Source organism: Falco naumanni, chromosome 5 (assembly GCF_017639655.2).
Source record: "Falco naumanni isolate bFalNau1 chromosome 5, bFalNau1.pat, whole genome shotgun sequence".
Lineage (NCBI taxonomy): Eukaryota > Metazoa > Chordata > Aves > Falconiformes > Falconidae > Falco > Falco naumanni.
In genome coordinates, this window is record NC_054058.1 from 69,803,928 (window position 1) to 69,826,554 (window position 22,627).

General features: G+C 45.2%; 1 protein-coding gene across 3 annotated transcripts in view; it reads right to left on the reverse strand.

Annotated features, from left to right (window-relative positions):
• Positions 1 to 22,627, reverse strand: part of FRMD4A (FERM domain containing 4A) — a 386,977-nt gene that overhangs the window by 287,228 nt on the left and 77,122 nt on the right. The window contains exon 1 of one of the 3 annotated variants that reach the window (XM_040594543.1): positions 6,549 to 6,781. The exons of the other annotated variants lie outside the window; for them this stretch is intronic. Coding sequence (XP_040450477.1) covers positions 6,549 to 6,581 — 33 coding nt within the window. The 5' untranslated portion in view covers positions 6,582 to 6,781. Of the gene's footprint in view, positions 1 to 6,548; positions 6,782 to 22,627 lie in introns of those variants that run through there. 3 annotated transcript variants of the gene reach the window in all.

Here is a 22,627-nt window from a genome sequence, read left to right on the forward strand (position 1 = left end):
TCCATGCCTGGTCCTACTGCATTTTCAATTTATTATTTATTTTTAATTATATTTATTTATTTTTTTATTATTTATAATTTATTATTATGTTATTATTGCTATTGTTGCTATTATTTATTTCAGCGTGGTATCATTCTGGTCTTTACATAACCCCCCAGTGTGCTTTTCCGTGGGGTCCCATGGGAGCCAAGAGAAGGTCCTTGGGCAATTCTGGAGAAACTCAGCTTCAGGAAGGTTTTGGGGACCTGAGATGTTCCCAGGCACCTCTGCTACAGCTTGGGCTTTGCACAGGCTGAGCAAGACATGGAGAACTGAGGCCAAGGTGCAGGGTGGCTTGAGCTGGGACATGGTGTCTGGACAGTGGGAGGTGAGCAGGGCCCTTTGAAGCAGTTTTTATTTGAATCCCCTGAAAGGACCCAGTGGCATTTGAAACACAATATGAGAGCTTTGGTCACCAAGACATGTTGTGATCATTCCAGGCTCCAACACAACAGGGTGCCAAGCCTGTCCGCATATCCCAGCAACGTGGGTCCTGGTGTTCAGCTGATGGCAGACTGGGGATCCCAACCAGGTGACCATATTGTCTGTGAAAGGCAAAGCAATCCTAGCATTGTGATCCTCCTGGTCCATATCAAGGTCTGCCTGATGGTCATCATGGGAGTGCTCAGCCAGCTCAACCTGTTGTGCACCCAAAGGTGCCTCATGCTAGGATGGTGTAGCCTGGACTCTGTTGTGCTGCTGAGGATGCTGAGAAAGGATGGCATCACCTGGACATTGAATCACAGCTCAGATATCAGAATCTGCACTGCAATCCTTCCTTCTTAAGACAGAAGCAAAACGTCCCCATTTCCTCTCAGCGTTCAGTAGGGAACATTGTCTTCTCCTTGTATGTATGGCTAACGCTAAGCATGCCAGTCCCCATGCTGGACTTTGACTTCTTAGCGCTACTGCAATGCAATTTTCATTAACGGTGCAGTGTCCAGCTTCTGCCCTGGGTAGGATGCTTTCGCCCTGCACAGTAAATAACCCACCCTTGCTGCAAATGCACATAAGGGCAGGGCCCAGTCAGGCATAGTATCTCACTGCACTGATAGAAAGCACAGCCGGGGAGGAAAAATAACCTTTCGAGTTTGTGTTCAGTGATATATTGTTTTTAAATCTGAATGGGTTTAGGAAAATGTTACAGAACTGAAAGGGCTCTGCTTTTCTAGAGGCATAATATTATGGCAGTTATTCCAAAGCCAAACTCTGCTGAGTTATGTCCCTACATCCTCTCTCCCAGGTATTAATAAAATTATGATTAACAATAGCAGACATAAGACTTCATTATTTCTTGATTCGCTTTTCTTTTTAACCATCTACAAGCTCAGAGAATTACATATGGTCTCACTGACCTTTGTGTCAAGCTGTTAACCAGGCAGGGAAGGAAGTGCCCCCTAAGCTGCTCAGTGGACTGTGCCAGTGCCCCATGGAAGGGCTGCTGAGAGAGCACCAGCACTTCCCGGTCCAAAAAATGGACTTCAGATTGCTATGTCAGCTCATGGGTGATTGCACTGGAACCAGAAGTCTTTGGGTGCTCACTGCCCATGTGAAGTACTCCAGTCGGGAGGTCTGAAACCCTAAAATGACTTTGGAAATCCCAAAGTGTCACTAGCACCTGTGTGTGTCTATCTCAATGGGATATTCACAATAGGAGTTAAATATACAGGGGTATCAAAAGAGGGATCTGAGATTTCAGACATATGTGTTGCTGGGGGGACATGTGCCCCCTTTTGCATTTGGTCCTTTTGCCATTGTTAAAAATATCAGGAATGGTTTAATGAGATATGCAAAGGGTTTACTATGCATTTTGGCTTGTACAAGAGTGCCACAAGGTGATTTTAGAATGTATAGCTCTCCATAAAGTGCAGGATCCAAAAGTTTAATTTCCACAGGGCAGCTTGTGAGCTTGAAGCTCAGAATCTGTTCAAACGCTTTGCTGGGTACAGCCTCACACTATGATAAAAAAGCTGCTTGTGTAAACCTCTTTTTTCAACCAAGCAGGTTGAAGACCACAACAATCCCATCCAGAGGTGTAAGCCAGACACTAGTCTTCCCTTTCTCCTGGATAATCTTCCCTTCCTATTTCCAGCCCTGGCGACCTCAGAATCCAGCCATCACAGCCTTCTGCTGTTTAAGGCTTGTGGGGGGTGTAGTACCTCCCAAAGTTTCTCTGCCTTGAGCAGCTGTGAACTTCTCTAAGTAATGCACAAAGGACAACTTAACCATTCTTTCTGAGAAATCTAGCGGTCAAAACCTAAATTGCTTTGAAAGTAGAGCCAACAGGGTTTAACAAATGAACAGTAACACCATGGGAGTTTGCTAATCCACAAAATCTATAATAAACAGATAAAGTTAATAAGATTCAATAAGAGAGAACAACCCCATTAATGTTTTAAGAGCACTATCTAAACATTACACACATTATTTACTGAGTCCCCTTGCTGAATTCTTTGTACACAGGAACACTCAAAATTCATTATCTTTGGATGCAAAGCTTAGTAAATTCAACGGTAATTAATCTCCATTTACCCTCTGTGTGTGTTTCTGAACAGAGGAAAAGTTCATTGAAAAAGTTCTTTCAGCCAATCTGAAAGAAAAGCACTGCTTTGATAAACAGAAAAGCGCCAAAAAATGGGCTTCTCAAAGGAAAACAGAGCAGCTAGCCAGTTCTGCGTGGTTTGAGCCAGGTGCTCATTGCAAATTCAGTAGCGTGCACTGGCAAGTGTCAGCAGCGGAGAAACCGAAATTACTGAAATTCTTATGCCAGTGTAATTTGCTGAAGGCAATGCACTGAGGGTTAAGGCAAATTGTGCATGTGTTGAGGATTATAAAACAAATTAAAATGGAGACTAACAAAAGGAGTGTAATATTTATGAATTTCTTCATTCTTTTCACTCCGTGGTACTCAATCAACTTCACAGTCTCTTAAAGTGGCATGGAGACATTGCTATTGTGTACCTTCATTTGCTCTTAAAAAGGGGGCTCAGACATAGAGCTCAGAGGCTACAGGATTCAACTGATTCTGGCAATATTTATCAGTATCACCATTAACTCACCAAATGTTTATAACCCACTATTACTTCTAGTCATGTAAAATTTAATCAACACCAAAAATACAGTAAATTTTCTGTTCAAGGCATTCCACTTGTCTGCCTCAATTTTGATATACCAGCTCATTTTACCATGTATTTGTCCACTTTCCTTTAAATTCCTGCATTTGAGCATACCAGTTGCACAGAAGTGGAAATATATTCATCACCCGCGACTTACTGCAGTGGAGTCCATTACATGGTGTAATGCACTTAACGTTTGATACCTAATTTACCTCAACAAATACTTTTAAAGAGTTTCTAAGTTATTAAGCACCCCACTCTATGATCACCTAGCATGGCCCAGTAATCAAATGGGTATCACTTTGTGGGATGGGAAGAACAAGTCCCCTGTGAAATCTGCTCTTAGTTGTGTATTCCCAGCCTTCTCCTGGCAAGCCCTGCTGGATGGGGAGGCGAGGAGATGTGCCCACATCTCTGCTCTGTACAGCGCCTCAGCTCCAGCTCTCCTACACCGTAAACTGGGCTTTTGAAGTCAGGATGTGCCCACCTGCCCCATTGCCAGCTCTGCTGTGGGGTGGGAACCTCTATGAACAAAAGGGACCAAAGAGCTGACGGCAATCATATTTTCAGTCCACCACCATGAGATTCACCCAGGCACACCTGCAGGGATTTGAACCTCATTTGAATTACAGAGAGCTTTGCACGTTTGGCTATGAGAGGCAGATGCACATTGTCCTCGCCCCTTGGTGGCAGACTGTGAGAGGTGCCTGTGAGAGTCAGACCTTACTCCTACCTACTCATGGAAACAAAGCAAACTGTTGGGCTTTTAATTTTATGTCTAGATTTGAGCAGACTGAATCTATCTGCCTGGGACACTAAAGATAAACCTGATTTTTTATTTGCATTTCACTGTAACATGGAGATGTTTCCCCTCAGTCTTAAAGTCTTGGAGCTCATAGATGCTCTAAGCTTGTTCTAGGCAGTGCTGCCTGAGATGACCAGGAGCCCACTGTCCTTCATGTCCTTCCAACGGTTGCAGCCTAAGTGTAAACCAAGCAACAACAGATGGGATCAGACAGATGGGGGAGTAGAGGGGGAAAAAACAAGGCAATATTAGGGAGTGTGACAGGCAGGGGTCTCGGCACATTGGCAGCCTTGCTGTTGTCAAGTTTTTTTGTAGGCATCTCATATTAAGGTTGTATTTGGAGATTTTATGCTCAATTTTCTGGCACATGAGCAGGGAGTCACTGCCAGCTATGAAGCGTCTTGGAAATGAGATTAGTTTTCAAATCTATTGAAATGATCTTCTCATTGTTATTTCTCTGAAAGGTAAAGACGTAAGGGTCAAATCCTGTTCTTTACTACACCGAGTTCATTTGAATGTCTCCATTGGCTGCCATGGAACTACTCCAGCTAAACAGCAACGTAACACCGACATCAGGATCTGGATCTTCAAAGGAACCACGTCAGTTTTACATCATTGCAATTGACAATACTTTGGCTTGAGAAGCTTTTCTCATACACAGAGGAGGTCAGAATCAGTCCCTTTCTCTGATATTACAGCAGATTGGGATCCAAAGGATCGAGTCTATATTCCCAAACAGATTCTTCTATAGGATCAATAAATAGTTGATAGTGATAACTGAGACTACACTTTATGAATGGTATTATTAGGGTTTACATTCCAGCTGCAGCTACAAAGTAAGTCAGATGAATAAACATAATATCCAGTCCCGGTCCACTTCCCTTACTCTGTCATTTTTATAGCTGCACGCATGCTGCAGGTGCTGATAGTACACACATCTGAGTGTAACCCATGCATCAACCTGATAGTGCACCAGTTCTGGGAGACACTGCCTCCAGCAGTCATTTCAAGCCTGGTTAAAGGAGCAGAATGGAAACAACAACTAAACCGTTGAAAGTTTCATTTTCTAATAATGGTAATGAGATCTGCTGGGTTTTTTTGGGGGGGGTTGTGCGTTGTTCCCCCCCCCCCCCCCCCCCCCCCCCGCCCCCTATGATTTTAAGAAAGAAAAATACTGAAAAATGCCTTACAAATGCTAACACTGATGGACGTATTCCTCAGTAATGAGAGATATGAATGGCTGGGTCTACAATCCCTTGTAAATCTTTCATTCTATAAATTGTCCGTTAACATTATTCTTGGTAATGGAGAGCTATGTGAATTTGGCAGGTCCTTTTTTTAACCCCCAACTTACTGGTCAAGACAAAAAAGAACTGAATTAAAACAGGAAAAAAAATAAATTACTCCCCTGGAGAATTACAGTACAGCCACTTGCTGGCAAATTTAAAGCACTTTTCTAGCTTTTAATACTGAAAATACTTGCAATCATTGAAGACCCTTTAATTTAAGATAGTGGGTGACAGTGAAGTGATTGAGGAGACCAAGACTAGCTGATCTGCCTCAGCACAGGAGCTGGACCAGAGTATTTCTCAGTATTTTTTCTAGTCTGGCATTTATATGAAACAGCTTTGGTCTGACTACACCTTCAAAACTGCTTACATTTAAGATGCACGAAGATACTCTGTTGCCTGCAAGAGCTGTCATTGAATTCCAGTTCTTCCAGTCCTGAGATACAATACAACAGGGTTGAATTGCATGCAGTGATGGACAGAAATCAGAAAGATTTACCCAAGGCAGTTACCACATGGGATTGAGACAGTGACTCAGTCAGGATTCAGTCTATTCCCCAGGACCATGCAGAAATAATAGCATGGAAGGAGATTTTGCAAACTAAACCATCCCTGTATTTGTCTCTGGCTTTTCCCTGCTGGAATCCAAGTTTCTTTAATAACGAGGATTAATGGCAAGCCTTTAAAGAGAGTTGGAAGCTTGAGAAGGCAGCAGAGAAGTGCAGCAATCCCTTAGGTCTGCACACTCACTTTTACAGCTTTCTGGTCTGGATCCACACCAAGAGGTCTCCCACCCTGGCAGAGTATTTGGGCACAAAATCACCTTCTTTGCTTGTCTGTACATCCCTTGCTGCTGAAAATACTGTACTGGGGTAGCCCGCCAGGACCATCCTTCCCCACGCCGCAGGTACGCTTTCCCTGAGCGGCTCCCTGGGGAGCACGCACAGACACACAGACACAATGAGAGCCTCCGACTGGAAATTCAAACAGAAATATGGCTGTCTACTCCAAAAGGCAAAACTCATTTACAAAGGTCATCTCTGTCGAGGAACAGTGATGGGTTAGTCCTCTCTTTGAGGTGACTGCTGTTGCTCCTCTCCCGAGTTACATTCATGAGCATAGTTGTGAGAAAGAAGAAAGAAATAATAAAAAAAAAAAAATACAAAAAAAAAAAAAAAGAAAGAGAAAAGAAAAGAGACAAAAGCTCGGCAAGCCCCCTATTCATAGAGCTAGCCCCGCACCTCCCCTTCCCCTCCTCGGGTAAAAGCAGCTTCAAAAGACATTAACATCTTCCCCTACCTTCGTTCTCATCGGAGACAGAAGCCCTTCCATTTTGGTCCGATCCTCATGCCAGTCCTCGTCCCCCAACTTAGTCTCTCGTCCCTGTCTCAAGCATCCCACACGAACAAGAGCATGTCAGGGACCGCCAGTGGCACCCTCACAGAAGCTCGGCCAGCAGCCAACCTGCCAACTTGCAATCCTCAGTTGCGTGGAGCACCGTTCCTGGAGAGACCTTCCTCCCTCTCCCTCCTCTCTCTCTCTCTCTGCATAATCTGCCTGCAGCTATGTGTGTACCATCGCGGCTGACAAACGATCCCTGCCTTACGTAATGCATTCAGCACAGGACAAGCGATCCCAGCCCAGCTGTGGGGATCCGGTCGGCAGCAGCGATGGGAAAGTGTGGGACTTTTCCCTGCCTATTGTGCCGCTGGGTCTAATCTGGTAACATCCCCGTGCAGGGCTGACGCTTGTCGGCTCTCTGTGCTGCTAGGAAAGCGCCAAGAAAACTTCGTTGCCGTGGAAAGATTGCGGATTCCCTGAGATTGACTTAAAGGGATGTAATCCTGATCCCAAGATTCAGCCCAAGCGGCTTTCCCCGCTCGGAAACGCCAGCAGTTGGAGCATTTTCTGCTGGGCGCGTTTGCTGTCAGCGAGTGACCAAACCCACGCTGAAAGGGAGTTCCTGTCAGTTGACAGCCGGGAATTGAAGAAGAGAAAAAAAAGGAAAAGAGAGTGAAACAAAAGGAATATAGTCCTGCAAAGTTGGTCAGCAAAAGATACTCACCTAATGCTTTTCTGTTAGCATTTTAATTCAGGTCAGAGCATGCCTTTGTGGAAAATGCCCTAACTGCTCCCACTTCCGCATCGCGGAATGATGCTGGGACTGAATCTCTTTTGGAGAAAAATCCAACTGGAAAATGAGCTTCAGACCTGCAAACACACCAGTGTTTGGTCCACAGGGCCAGACCAGACCAGTCCAAAGTAAAACCCAATTTGATGGGAAACACCACCAAATGAGCACCTGCTGCCCACTGCTGCTCCAAAGGTCAGCCCCCTCCAGGGCCACCCTGCTTCCTAATGCAGACACAAATAAGGCTCCCCTTCCCCAGCCCAGGGGATAACCTTCCACATGCCAATACCTAATTTATTTCCAAAAATGAAATTAAAAACCCTGCTACACCACCAGAACTTCATTTTCAGTGTTAGAAAATCACTGTCAAGCTGGCTGGAGCTTACCACAGGTGGAAATTTTTATGCCCTTCAACATCAGCTCTTCTCTGAGGCCCCAAAGCTACAAGCTCAGGGACAGTCACCCATCTGATTAAGGCACTGATCTGGGTTCCACTTAAACTCCTGACATTGCCACGTTTCCTGGCTGACCACAGGAATTTGCCTCATTTAGCTTTTTCCATCTAATACTCTGTCTTCTGGTCTGAGCCAGCCACCGAGGCTCCTCCAAGGCCAACAAGAGATACAGGCTCCTTCCTGAAGTTATTTGTCCTGTGTCCAAAGCCAAGCAGAACCTTGTCCTAGGGTCCTCTGTGGCTCCTCATCCCTCCATAAACCTCTCCTCTTGCTGTGGGTTCATGCTTTGGCTGCTCAAGCCAGAGACCATCTCTGCCCACATGCCTCCTTCCTGCTCAAAGCAGGCTCCTGGGAGCTACACTGAGGTGGAGGATGCAGGGGAATATCTTCATGGTGGTATATGAGCACACAGAGCACAAACCCTGGGATGAAGCCAGAGGTGTCAGACATGACCCCTGCCCTGGCAAGCCCCAGCAGAAGTGCACCCAGGCAGTGACACAGATGAGGGTGTCTCACCCCACACATCCCTTTTCCTCTCTCTCTCCCCCAGTCCTTTCGACCCTGTAGATCTTGAAGGTTTAGGGCATTTTTCTTATTATTCTTTATGAGGCAAAAACAGGGAGGGGAGGTGCCCCCTACAGTGTTTAATATTAATTTCAAAGATAATTAACTGTTCTCAGCCAAACTCAGCTCCTTATTAAATGTGACTGAGTCTGATCATATCATACTGAAGGCAGAGATAAGTTTTGCAGAGCTAAAGAGACACTGTACGACACTGGCAGGCTCATCTATTTTTTGCTGGATGTATATAAATATGTTTTGCTATTGGTCTTTAATAACACTTTGAATAAATGGCAGCAGGAATTGCAGGCTCCAGTAAAACACAACCATGTGATTTTTCTGCTGTACAATGTTGTGTCAGACTCTGATGTGAAGCTTAGAAGTCTGTGCATCTGTGAAATATCATCTCCAAATCATCAGGGGAATTTGACTCTCCAAAGTCTCAAGAAGAACCTAAAGAGAGAGGAGCATTTGGGAATTTTTGAGATCTCAGCCCACATGGTCAAACTGTAATGCCATACAATAATGCGGATTGTATACACATGGTAGTGTACGAACACCCAGCTCTCCTTCAGAGCTCAGGTCTGCTTTGAACTAGGCTAAACTGCCGTGCTTCATGAGGTTTCCTGTGTTATCTTTGTTTACAAGAAAAAAAAAAAAAAGGTAGTTTTCCTAAAGGCCAAGGCAGTAATTCAGTCTGGGACCAGAAAAGCAAGCCGAGGCCTTTCTGGTTCAGAAGCACTCAAAGCCTTTCTGATCTGAATGGATTGGGGAATTGTGCTGATACTGCATGAGTCAGAGCAGAGCCCAGCTCAGCAGGATGAGCAGGAACAGGAAAGAGGACAGTGCTGTTTGAGCAGCACCCATGGCCATGGCTGTGAGTTGGCTGTGAGCCTGCCCATCCGGGCTGTGACCCACAGCTGCATCCCGGAGGATGCTCTATGCTCTGGGCCCCTGGGCAGGTTATGAGCCCCTGCGTGGCATTAGTGTGGGCCACAGTTGAAGCAGTTGAAGTGGTGTGTGCCAGCAAGGTCTGTCCACACCACATCCACTTTCACCAGTGGGGCCAGGAAACCCAGCTGGCTCTGCCTGGGCCAATTCCAGCATGGCTTCCTGGAAGGTGATGAGGATGGCAGTTTCCAGCAAATGTAAGAGCTGGAGTGGCAGTGGATGGATGGGGTTCATGCATCATATGTCACCCTCCTCTTGATCTCCAGGCACCAGGTAGGATGTAAGCTCTGCTAGTATCTGCTTAGACATTCTGCTTTAGTGTACGTAGCTGACAACCTGTCCTTTGAGTGCTACAGGAGCAGGACAACCACCCTCTGCATGCATCCAACCTGTTTGCAAACCCTTTTCACATTCAGAGCAATAAATAACTTTACAACTGTGGGAGCCAGAGAAGCTTATCCTCTAAAATGAAAGTTTAAGTTGCTGTAGCCAGGAAAGCGGTGCAGTGATAGCGTGTGCCATGGTCTGACGCTTCCTTCCTCCCCTGGGCTGCAGCGCGTGGCAATGCTTAAATTACCGCAGACTTGTTTGACAGCCTCCACTCCCGCGATTTTCAGATCAAAGGTACTACTGAGGCAAAAGAAGCATGTGAACACTTGCTTTATCATTCTCTTTCTGGGGAGGGGAGCAGCATTTGACTCAGAGCCTGGCCAGTTACACCCAGCATATCTCAGCTTCTCCATCTGCAGAAGAGGGGACCCACTTCTCTGGTTCACACACATGTTGCAGAGGTTCATCCTGTCCTGGATTCAAACTACCTCATCCTAGAAGTGTTGAAGCTGGGAATATAATTACTCTTGAGTCCTTAACTAATCATGGGAGTGAGATAGATACCTTGAAATCCCCTTATATTGTCATAATCTAAACATCTGCTCTAATCTAGACAGCAGACCAAGGCAGATGTCTACTTGGAGCCAGGTAGGTCCTACTTGGATTCAACCTTGGAGCTGAATCTCTTTCTAGGCTCTGCTGACTGCGTTGACAAACCTCCATGAAACAGAAAGAAAGCAAGGATACCTGCTGACATTTAGCCAAGTAGACATAAATGGCTGAATTCAGCTGTCTGACTCTGAATCTTGCCCCAGGTACCTAGCAGTGATGAAAATGGCCAAAAGAAGCACCTGATATTCACTGTTAGGCTATTGGCTGAGGGTCCAAGAAACAGCCACTCTGTGGTATATATTTGAACCCGCAGCTTTCCTCTTTGTTCACCTGCTGTGGATGTCTCCAAGCCGGGATAAAACTTCTGTAAACTGAAACCCTTCCTAACCTTTCCAGTGGGGATCCCAACACAGAGTCGATCTGTGCTGCCTGTACTAGTCCTGTAAAGTGAAAGCAGTTTGGATTTAGACACCGTCTCCATTGCAAAGAGCTGCCATCACCTCCTGCCTGCCACCCCCCAGGCCTGCTGGTGGCCAGGACAATAGGCACTGCTGCAGCCCTATACACGCGCTGCTGGCCAACTTCGTAACTGGTCATTTCATCCAGCAAACAAAAGGTAGCATCGTGGTGTTGCCATGGTGACATCCCGCCATTCAAATGGGTATGGCATCATATAAAGGAGGGGAAAACATCCCAGTCACATACCGGGGCTGCACTGTAATGTGTCTTATATTTAGAACAGACGGCGCGGGAAATACTAATGAATATTTAACACTTGGAGCGCCTTTCATGCTCGCATTTTTTATTTTTGTTGTGTGCCTTCCATAAGCACAACACTTGCCTCCAAATGGTATGAATATTACTGCTACTGTGCTTCTCTCGTTACTGCTTCACCAGGTTTCCCCTGCTTTTCATTTCTTTTCTGTGAATAGAAGTCAAAACCAGCACACAGCCCTCACAAAAGTAACATTTGCAAATCAAGACTTCTGCCTGCAGCAGGTCATGGGGTTGAGGAGGGTACTGGGATATTTGCAGGATCCAGTTTCCCTGCCTGCGTCTGCCGTGTTTAGGTTATGACTTTTACTAGAAGTCTACAGACACGACAACAAAGGAAAATTCTTCATGGGTCATCTAAAAATGGGTAAAATTTGCTTATGCCTTACAAGAATCAGCCCCTATCAGGTTCTTTCTTTCTTTCTTTTTTTTTTTTTTTTAATTAAAAATAGCTGCTTTCAAAAATTACTTCTCTGCATTGTGGAAAAAGATAAAATAAAACTGTGTGAGTCTCACTAAGTTCAAGAAGGCCAAGTGCAAGGTCCTGCATGTGGGTCGGGGCAATCCCAACAAACACAGGCTGGGCAGAGAATGTGTTGACAGCAGCCCTGAGGAGAAGGGCTTGTGGGTGTTGGCAAGAAGCTCAACATGACCCAGCAATGTGCGTTTGCAGCCCAGAAAGCCAGCTGTGCCCTGGGCTGCATCACCAGCAGCGTGGGCAGCAGGGTGAGGGAGGGGATTCTGCCCTCTGCTCAGTTCTTGTGAGACCCCCCTGCAGCGCTGCGTCCAGCTCTGGGGTCCCCAACGTCAAAAGGACACGGACCTGTTGGGGTGAGCCCAGAGGAGGCCGTGGAGATGCTCAGAGGGCTGGAGCCCCTCTGCTGTGAGGCCAGGCTGGGAGAGCTGGGGTGGTTCAGCCTGGAGCAGAGAAGGCTCCGGGGAGACCTTGGAGCAGCTCCCAGTACCTAAAGGGGCCGGCAAGAAAGCTGGGGAGGGACGTTTTACAGGGGCCTGCAGCGACAGGACAAGGGGGAATGGCTTTAACCTGAAAGAGGGGAGATTTAGATTGGATACTGGGAAGAAATTCTTTACTGTGAGGGTGGCGGTGAGGTGCTGGCAGAGGCTGCCCAGAGCAGCTGTGGGTGCCCCATCCCCGGGGGTGCTCAAGGCCAGGCTGGACGGGGCTGGGAGCAACCTGGGCTGGTGGAAGATGTCCCTACCCGTGGCAGGGGGGTGGAACTACACGGTCTTTAAGATCCTTTCCAACTCAAACCATTCTATGTTTCTATGATAACTTTTTTCATTCATTCAGGAAAAACACAACCTGAAAATGTCCTGAAATTCCTTTCTTCTCTCTTTTTTCCCTAAAGAAAGAATGGTGAAAAAAGAGAGTCAAATCATCCAGAAACCCAAATTATGAATATTTTTATGTGCCTTTTTTATATGATGCACTTTAGCAAAAGGCCAAGGTGCTGGGCATGGCAGTTAAGTCCCACTCACCACTGCCAGGGCTGTGCAGGCAGACTGAGCCCTTCCTGGTGATAAGCAAGCTGATTTTTTTGAGGATGGCAAAGGGAAACAAGACCTGCACTGGCTGTGGCAGCATGGGGCATGGGTGCCCACCTGTGTGGGTGCAGTTCATAGTGCTGCCTGGCTGGGGACTCCTTTCTCCAGGAGGTGTCAGTAGGATGTGGCAAAGCACAGATTTCAGGTTGTGCTGATGGCTGAGGGCATCCTTTCTGGGATGGCACCACCTCTCCAGTCCCCTTTGCAGCTATAGATCAAGTTATAAACAGGGTTAAAAAAATGGGATATTTCAGATCTTGTTCTGAAGTAATCTCCTGGCATATATAAAGCTTTGTTCTCAGAAAAGCCAGATTCTCATCCATGATTTTTTAGAGTGAAATGTGCTCTTTTTACTAACTCATGACAAGGCATGTAGGTCTTTTTTGAGCCTAGGAGCCTTGCAAAAGATGCTGGGTTTCTGAAAGCTTATCTGTGTCTTTCCTGCTTGGTACCACTCCAAGACACCAAGGATACAGGCGCAATTCAGCTGGCAGCTTTGTCGGTGATGCAAAGGGAGGAACAGTGCTGTACTGGGTGTGTTGCTTTGGCAGCAATGAGAAACCGGAGCTGTGTTTATTTGTTGCTGGTTGTAGGGTGTATTTTCAAAATGGATAAAGGTTTTCCTCTCCAAGATTGCTGGTGCTGTCCTTTGAGATTTGCCCTGTGGCTTCAGAGAGAGAAGGACTTGTTTGCCTTTGGGGAAGTAAACAAGGGGCAGACGCATGCTTTTTGCAAGCTGTTCCACTGATGCAGCGTTTGCATGAGTAAATGTTGTCAAAATCGTTTGCCAGCTTACCCTTATATAGCACGAATTCTAGTGAGGGGGCTGGAAACACCAGTTACTTTTCAGGAGATCATCTTTAAGGCTCTAATGACCTGCTTTTTCTAGAACAGTTATGCTTTTTTCCACAAAAGTAAAGCAGTATGATGAATATTAAAGTCTCAAGGTATTAATAAGATTGATTTAGCTGCCTTCTAGACTTGGAAGGCAAACATAAAAAAGTCATATTTGAAGATCGTCGGTCTCTGTACAAGGCTGAGAGAGAGACTGACTTACAACAAACCAGTTTAGTGTCCTGCCCCACTTGGCATGGCCATCAGGGTCTGTCCATCCTCCTCCAACAACAGAACGGCATTTATCTCTGACACATCAATGATCTCAGCCATTATTATCATGATTCCTGCTAAGTCAGTGTGGTAGTTAAGGAAGGAAAATCTGCCTCTCAACCATGCAAATAAACCACCCCAGCAGAGATGGCGACCGCTTTGTTTGAAGAAGGGGCATTCAGCTCAGTGGGGTCCCCAGAACCAGGCTCTGGCTTGGTGACCTGGGCAAAGCTCTGACCACCTTGTTTCTCCTCATCTCCATCCTGGCTCACCAGGAGGATATATAGATGTTTTGAGGATCTATAGATGAAAAATGGGAGCTGTAGAGATGAGGCTTCCAGGCTCAAAATGATAACTGTTGCCCAGGGTCTCTGCCCCAGCAGAGAAAATGACCTCTGGCTGTCCCTGGCTTCCAGTGGGTGCGACCATGGGGCTGAGCATCCTGCTCAGTCTTCTGGCAAAATATGTGCTGGAAATACAATGGGGCTTCCTTCTCCAAACACTAACTGGGGCTCTATCTTCCTTTCACTGCTACGTATTTTTGCTGTTCTGGATGTTAACAGTCAAAACACATACAAAACCTTTTACTAGAGCATTAGGTCTATGTATGCATTTTCAACAGTCAGATACATGATTTATTCATCCCCTTCAGTAACCATTCAAACAGGGCACGATGTTCACTACAGTGTAGAAAGCAGCAAACACTGAGTGTGTTTGGTTTGCAAGAACAAATCAACAGAACAGAATAACAGAAGCTGCTTTTCCAATGTAAAGGGCTTCACTGCCATCCCTGTTAATACCTCTGTCAAATTAAACACTGTTTCCCAAAGCTACAACTCTGCTAAAACACTGCAATTATGCTCTCAGTTAGAAACCTGATTATAGCCACTTTATGTCTGTAAAAACACAACCTCTGATGCAAGGTGACTCCCAGATACTCTGCAAATGCTCATAAATGCACTTGATGCTCTATAGACACATTCTTATGTGTCTTGAGAGAGGATGCCCAGCTCTCACATGGCAGACAAGGCAGTAAGTGAGAAATAGCCATTTCTCTGAATTGTAGTGTCGTTACAACTGTGCAAATACTGGGCTGTAGTCATTTTGGCCTGGGGAAGAAGAGACGGGGATGGAATGAACAGAAGTGCTTGTCGGGGATATAGCAGAAATAGAAGACAGGGATGGGGCTGGGGGGAAAGATGTTGGCAAAGTAAATAATGATATTAATAATAATATTATTAATAATAATATTAACAACAACAACAGCAACAATAATAATAATAATCGTCATCATCATCTGGGGTTGCCCAAAAGCAGTCCTGTGAAATACTATTTCATGCTGAAATTCTTTAATCTTCTTTTAAAGGTTGGGTTAGTTTTGAAACAAATCAGAACCCCAAATAAGAAGATCAGCCAGAGACCATCTCTTCTCCAAAATGTCTGTGCAGTTTTTTCCCCTCTGAGGGTGAAGGCTGGGGGAAAATTCTGCAGCTTCCCAGATCTCAGAAGATACTTCTGCATGAAAAAACCCTGTAGGCAGGGGGTTCACCTGGATGACAGTCCAAGGTAGCTCCTGCACGCCCCTTATTTGATGGAGACAGGTTGTCTCACAGAATGTGATGAGATGCCTGAAAACATGACCCAGGGAAACAAGCAATACCTTTTTTTCTCTATGATGATCCTACATTTTTTCATTTCACATATTTTTTGTCCTGGTTTGTTCACCCTGTAATGAATTCCACTCCCTAGCACCCATGAAATGTTTGTAAATTCAGAGTTGTTGCTGTCTCTGTTAGATTTACCTACTGGTGTAGGGGACAGACACCTCTCCCCTTTCAGCTCAACTGGGGACCCTGTTGCTCTCCCAATAAAAGCTGTATTCATCTGATGCCAGCAACATGTTTCTGCCTTACCCTGTAATGGATATTTCTAGCTATGCATACGTGCCTGTTTCAGCAGCTGCCTCTGAGCCCCTACTTGGGTGGTTGTTGTCTGTGAGCTCCAAGCCTCCCTGGTGATGCCCTTTGGCCAGCCAGATACTGGCCACGACATGTCCCAACTGTGACGGTCTCTGAGCAAGGTTTCATTGGTGCTGGAAAACAAATGAGAGCTAAAGCCACTCAGAGGTCGGAGATCTCATTTTGCTTTCTTGCTCTTCTACTTTTCTGAGCTCATTCAGCTCATTTAAACTCTTGGTCCTCTCAAACCCTTTCACCACCTGGATTCAGCTCTTTGGGGTAGGGGCTTTCAGTGTCTGTGGAGGTGCTAGCCCCTTTCAGATGCTCTTCTAACTGCACGAACTGCAGTCATATAGATATTCTAAGAATATTTCTGTTCCTAGGTCTCCCCGCTGCCTCATTTCTCCATCTTTACTGGGCTAACGGGACATTTATCCATCTCCCAAAATGTCAATAAAGATGTAAAATAATGATACCAGTACGGCATCCCCAGCAAGGCACAGGAGAGCTTCTACATATAATGAATACATATCAGCCTGTTTTCAGCCTAAGCAACAATCCCCACTTGCATCAAAGCCTTATCTGAATTAATATTTGATGCTGGAATTCATGCCACTATTAGATGCTGGTAAAATTCAGGGACCTCAGCCTTTCTTAATCTGGAAACAACAACACAACTCACTGAGCCAGGTCAGCCTTCAGAGGTGCGATTCACCTCAGCTAACTTCAAACGTCCATGGTGCGGCTGGCTCCAGCTCAGATGGTTCATTACAATTTCTTTATACTAAGTGGAGTGAATTGGCACTCCGAAGGCCAAATTCCCTTGACCCGTGCTAGGATAAAGTAACATGTTCCTAGCTGCCTAACAGAAATACATTTATTGTGTTTCCTGTGCCACACACCTGGCAGAAATAAGGATGAGAACACTTCATTAAGGTGTCTGATTGTTGTCCTCACACCGTGATTACCCATTTGAGTTATTTTCAATGCAGTAAGAAAGGCAGTCACTGTGCTGGTGGAGCCAAACTTTTTAAAATATTGGTAGATGTTCTTCAATATGGGGCAAAGGCCAGGAATTGTGGTTTGAGGAGATGGGTGCAAATTGTACCCCCTGCCTGAAATCTGCCTGTTGTGCATATTTGCAAAGGTAATGGTCAGCAGTCAACAAGTTAATGAGCTAATTCACTTTATACCGAAATCTCAACATCACCTGGATGTAATGACTGCTGGACACCCCATTTTTCTAAGTCTTTCCTCACAGGCTTTTTGTCTGCTACTACATTTGTGACATCATCACCACTGCTTAACTATCCTTCCCTCTTTACCTTACTTTGCCTATTAAAAACAATTTAAAAACAAGCATTATTCTTCAAACACACAATGGAAGGGCTAGGGAAGGATTCAGTTTTGTTAAAAAAGGAAATCTGTAGCATGGGGTTTGTATCATATTGATTTAAGGGAGGCTGATGCTTGTCTTCTATTAGCCCTTACAGACGTTATGCAGACGGAACCCCAAGCACATATCATGTGCCTCCCTCTATCCAGCAACAGGTAAAAGTCTCCCATAGCTTCCAGGGGATGAAGTTTAGCCTTAGAACTGGAAGACTGAGCTTTGCTACCCCCTGAAGAGCTGTAGCCAGGGCTGTTACAAACATTGACCTTCAAAGCATCAGTGTGATCAATACGGCCGGTGCTGTGGTGTGGTTATTGATGCTGGGGTGACTGAAAATAAAAGCCAACCACATGATGGTGGCTGTGGCTTTTCTCCATGAGCACTGGCCTGACTTGTGCCTCAGGGCTCACATGTGTGGGACAAGAGCAGCTCCACGCTTCATGCCCTGGCCAGACCCAGCACATCCTTGCTGAACATCTCAGGGAATGCTGCAGTCTACTGGGTGCAGCACGTGATGGCCCTTACCCATGTGGAGTGTGGCAACTTGTGTGTGTCCAAGGGAAAAGGGAGCCCACCTTGGCGGTGCAGAGCTGGGACCCGGGTCTGCTCTGTCCTCTGCCTTGTAATCCCCTGAGGGTTTTAGGGCAAGTTTCGTCACAAACCCTACGCACTCGACTTTATCACTCAGAAAGTGGAGATAATCTATGCCTCAGAGGAACGTTGCATGGATAAGTCAATTAACCATGAAATCACAGATGGAAGATGTAAAAGAAACGCAAAGGATTAGTTCTGCAGAGCAATCCTGCCAGGCACAAGTACATTTTTAGATCCTTCCCTGCCCCCCCCCCCCCCCCCCCCCCCCCAACTGAAAGTCACTAGCAAGTTGCTCCTTATAGTCCTGCTTAACCTGTTAATGGGGCAGCTACATCTGTAGCTGACTGTGGAAAGGTGGGAGAGAGGCCACCTGGGCTCAGCACCCTTACTTGGGTAGTCCAGCCTGTCCTGGCACCAGGTCACCAGTGAGCTGTGGAGCCCACTGCTCTATTGCCTTTGCCTGGTAAATACTGGGTGTCCAAGAGCACAGCAACCTTTCCTTGTCTCTGTCATAGAGATGGACCTAAACCAGGCAGAAAGCCATATCGAGGTGCAGAAATCTCGCTGCTGGTGTTCAAAGGTGGGATGACCTGAAGGGGACCCCACATTCTGGAGTTTGTGTAAGTCCCTGGCTCTCCTGGGGCCCCAGGGTGCAATCAGCTAAAGGCAGGGTCTTCTTGAGAAGACGGATGCTGCTCCTGGGTTAAGTCACCTGAGCACGTGAATTACAGGAACTACTGTCAGCAATAAGTTCTTAGTAGTAATGAAACAGCAATAGCAATGGGTCTAGTTTCAGGAAAAGCTACTGGACCACATCACCAAAATTTTCTTCAGATGCTTGCTTACTCCAATCTCTTTTGCATGGCAGTGGTCTCCAGCAAGGCCAGTGCCAATACTGTAGCATTGACTCCCACCCGCTGCTGTCTCGTTGCTATTATTAATTACATAGATCTGCCTTTGGAAAGCCAGAACCAGAGGCACATTTCTTTCCTTGCCTCCCTCTTCCCTACAATGAATCTCTCTACTTTTCCCCTTGGAGCTACTCTTCCTCCAGCCAGGATCCTTTGAAGTAACCTTGCTGGCATGTTCCTCAGAGGGTCTGCAGGACCTTGCTGTGGCTGGGCTTGGGAACACCCCCTTGAGGGTATGCAGCATGGCTTTCGTTCTCATCTTCAGGGTGTGTTTGTGTGCCAAGCTGACCACTGCTGCATTGTCATAGTTTCTCCTCGAGGTGCTTTTATCTCTGCAGGGCCTCATATAAGTAATCTGAAAATCTATTAAAGGATTTATTTTTAATTCTAATGCCATTTAAGAGCCTCTTTAACATCTGGGATTTTGAAAAAACTGTACAGGTTGTATAGATTTACTCTAAATCAGTGTCCCATAGATAATTAAGTGGTCCTTGTTTTAAAAGGTCACTTAGAAACATTATTGGATTTATTACCCACTAGTGATAACCACCTGGGAGGGAAAATTATCTCACCCAAGGAAAACTCATCTCGTAGTACTGCAGCCTGTAGAGCACCAGTGTCAGACATGCAGACTATGTTTCATGTGATGATTTATGTAACAGCAGTAAGTGAAGGGGCTCCTGTCCTTCCTCAGGCTCCCCAAACCCAAAGCTATTCCCCAGTTCCCAGAGCTGGTGTGCCTGTTTATCTGGGAGATATTGGATTAGAAAAATAACCTCAGCTAAAAGAAAAAAAAAAAAAAACATGCAAGGAAAAAAAATGAAATAAATGAGGTTTATATTATCTTCCCTGTGAAGAGCGGTAAGTTACAGCAGAAGGAGCAAACAGCCGTGAGAAGGGGAAGGCTTTCATCTCCTTCTAGAGAAAGTCTAACACAGGACTCCTGTTTCTGCTTGTCATTTTTCAGATGATTGGTGAGAAGTAGCTTACTGTGTGTTGTTGGGTGGGTGGGTGGGTTTTTTAAATCACTTTTTCTTATATAGGCAAAGTCCTGAGGCACACTTTCACTAGCAAAATAATGCTTTTGCTGGTAATCTGTTTTGTTAGAAAACTTCACCAAACTACATCAAAGGCCTCTTTTGCCCTGGGCTGCCCAACCCAGAAGGGTTGGGCTGTAGATCAAACCTTTACCAATAAGCCTTTAATAATGCAGAACAGGTTATTGTGCAGATCAGCTGCTTTCCTGAGTTTCACGTAGAAAAGAAAAATCTTTTACTGTCCTTATTGTAGCCTCAGGTACCTAAAAATTTCAGTGTCATTACATCTTCTAAAATACAGGGGTCAAATACTCAGTTGGCTAGATGTTGAAAGAGTCCACAGCAATTCTGTACTCTGTGCATATCTCATAAACATGGGTGCAATAGGAAAATACTCCAAAGGGAACAGTCTGCAGGCTTTGTACCTACTTGTCTGCCTTACTTGGCTGGCAACATTCCAGCTAATGTAAGTAACCCCCTCTTATCCAAATGACATTATCTTAGACCTGGTGATGACATTTCCAGTGCAAACACATGCTCTTTCTGCATAAATGTCATAATTTCCCTGTCAAAGACATTTTGTAACGAAGACGGGAGAGTGACTGTGGTCCAGAAAAGAGATCATTCTCTTGTTTTCCTGACAGAACAACGCTTGGTTTATGGAAGCTATGCCTGGGATCTGCTGGATTTAGAGCAGTGGGCCAGGGACCTTCTGGCCCCCAGGTTAGCACTCCAGTAGCAGGGCTGGCTGAGCTGGGTGTGTGATGACATCTCACTCACCCTGGTTTAAGTGCAGCTTGTTAACTTAAACCATTGACAGCACTGCAGCCCAGGCAACTTTGGAAAAGGGAACTTGGTTTGCATGCTGTAACTACTGGTAGGAAATGCAAATGTGGGTACTTTTGCAAATCTAATCCTCCCTCCTGAACACATTGCTTCCTGCTTCTTGGCATATGCCTGTCCCCTGGCTGCAAACAGAAAAATGTCTGGACCAAGGCTATGGATGGCCATTGCTTCACCGTATCTCATGATTTGCTGCTCCTGGCCCTCTCTGGGCAATGAAATTGTTGGTCCTGCCTCCACGGGGGCCAGGTTGTGAAGTGCTTCCCTGAGTTGAAAGAGAGTAACTTGAGCAGAAATCTGTATCTCCCATCACAGATCTTCAGCCTCCAGGATAGCTGTGAGGCTCACATTAATTTTCAAGCATTTCCAGCTTGGTTTGCTAAGTACTTGCTTGTAACGTTGCACGCTGTTTAGTTGCAGAGTCTCCCATTGAGGCATCCCATCCACCCAAGTCATTTTGCTCCCCCCTTCTGTCCTGTTCTGCTGGTACTTCAGTCATACCAATAGGTTCTCTCTAAAATCATGGCCCCCTCGTGCCATGGGAGGGTTTCTTTGGACAAAATGGCTTATCAGGACAGGAAAAAATGTGGATGATGAACAGTCTAGTCTTTCAAAAGACATTTACCAGAAGTCAAATGATCAGATACATACATTAATCCCACTTGTGTGTCACTAGCACTTGAAAAGCACCTATGGCCCAACTCTGCATATTTCATCTCTTTTCAGTTCCCTTGTCCCCTGTGGATAAATAAGGTTTAGCTGCAATTATGTGTTAGAGCAAACTGGGAGAAAAAAAAAAAAAAAAACAACAACCAACCAAGCCCGTCTTTCTAAGGAAATACACCGTTAGTGTGTGATCATGGCAGGACTTTTATTATTTAAAAGCAACATCTTTCTGTCTACATTTTTGTGACAATCACATTTTTAAACACCACATTAAAACCTGCATATTTTTCTACATACGGGTATTGTTGAAACTGTCACACCTAATAAAGGCACGAAAAGACAGATGAGAGCACTGTGCTCATTTCTGAGCAGCTGGGAACGGCGCTGAGAAAAGCACAGCAATTGAGATTAAGAGAGAGCCTTCACAGCGCAAGATAACCCAGCTGCTTGGAAAATCAAATCTATTGAACATACAGATTTCATGCAACAAAACAATGCCTTGCTGCTAGAGGAAAACAACAATGCTCATGCAGACTTGTATAGTCTTCGATTCAATTTGGAGATTAATGGGCAGTCCTATACTTTTCCTCTCTCGAAAAAGTCAGAGGTAGCTTTCTAATTGTGACTATTGCCTCTTTTTGCTAGCTCTGAAAGATCAGCTCAGAGATTTTAGTTTGGTAATAACATACCCCACAATTTACTGGAAAGGGCATTTGCATGAGGAGTTGGGATGTGCAGGTTCCTTCCCAGTGTCTCAGGCTTGCTTTAGATACCTCCTTCAGCTCTCCTTCTCCTCAGCCTTCCAGTGCTGAAGAGACATCAGCGCCTTTGTGAAATGTTTTGACATCTCTAGAAGAAAAGTGGTATATACCACTACCCCATCATTTCTGTACTCCTAGCTAATTCATGCTAAGAAGTCAGGAATAATAGGATCTGCAAGGCAGATCAGAAAATGTTTTTCCCTCTGATGTCAGCTGTGTACATCATAAGATACCACAGTTTCCTCTGAAAAACACTATTTGGGCCAAAATTTTTTAGCTTTTTGAGAACACTGGATATTTTCTCATGGAAAGTGATATTTGTTTGTGAACTTTACGTCTTTAATTGAAATCTGCTTTTCCGCTGAGAAGTTATTTTATGCAATCATTTTTAGATTAGCTGTGGAACAACAAGCTGCTCTGTTGGGATTTTAAATTTTCATTACCATCCAATTTTAACACTGTGCCTATGGTGAATTTTTGGTCCAGGTATAAAGCGTTGATCACTCTCACCCATCTCCATTCTCTTTTTTGCACTGTGGAAACAATGAACACAAACCCACTTTTCCAACAAGACACAGCCTTCCTTCCCAGACTCAAGAAATGCACCAAACTCTGCACACAGGGAATTATAAAATCTACCTTTTCCTTTACTTCAAGAGACCCCATTTTCAGTAACCTTCTAATAACCTGTGGATGTGTATGATATTAATTGAGGAAAGTAATACTTC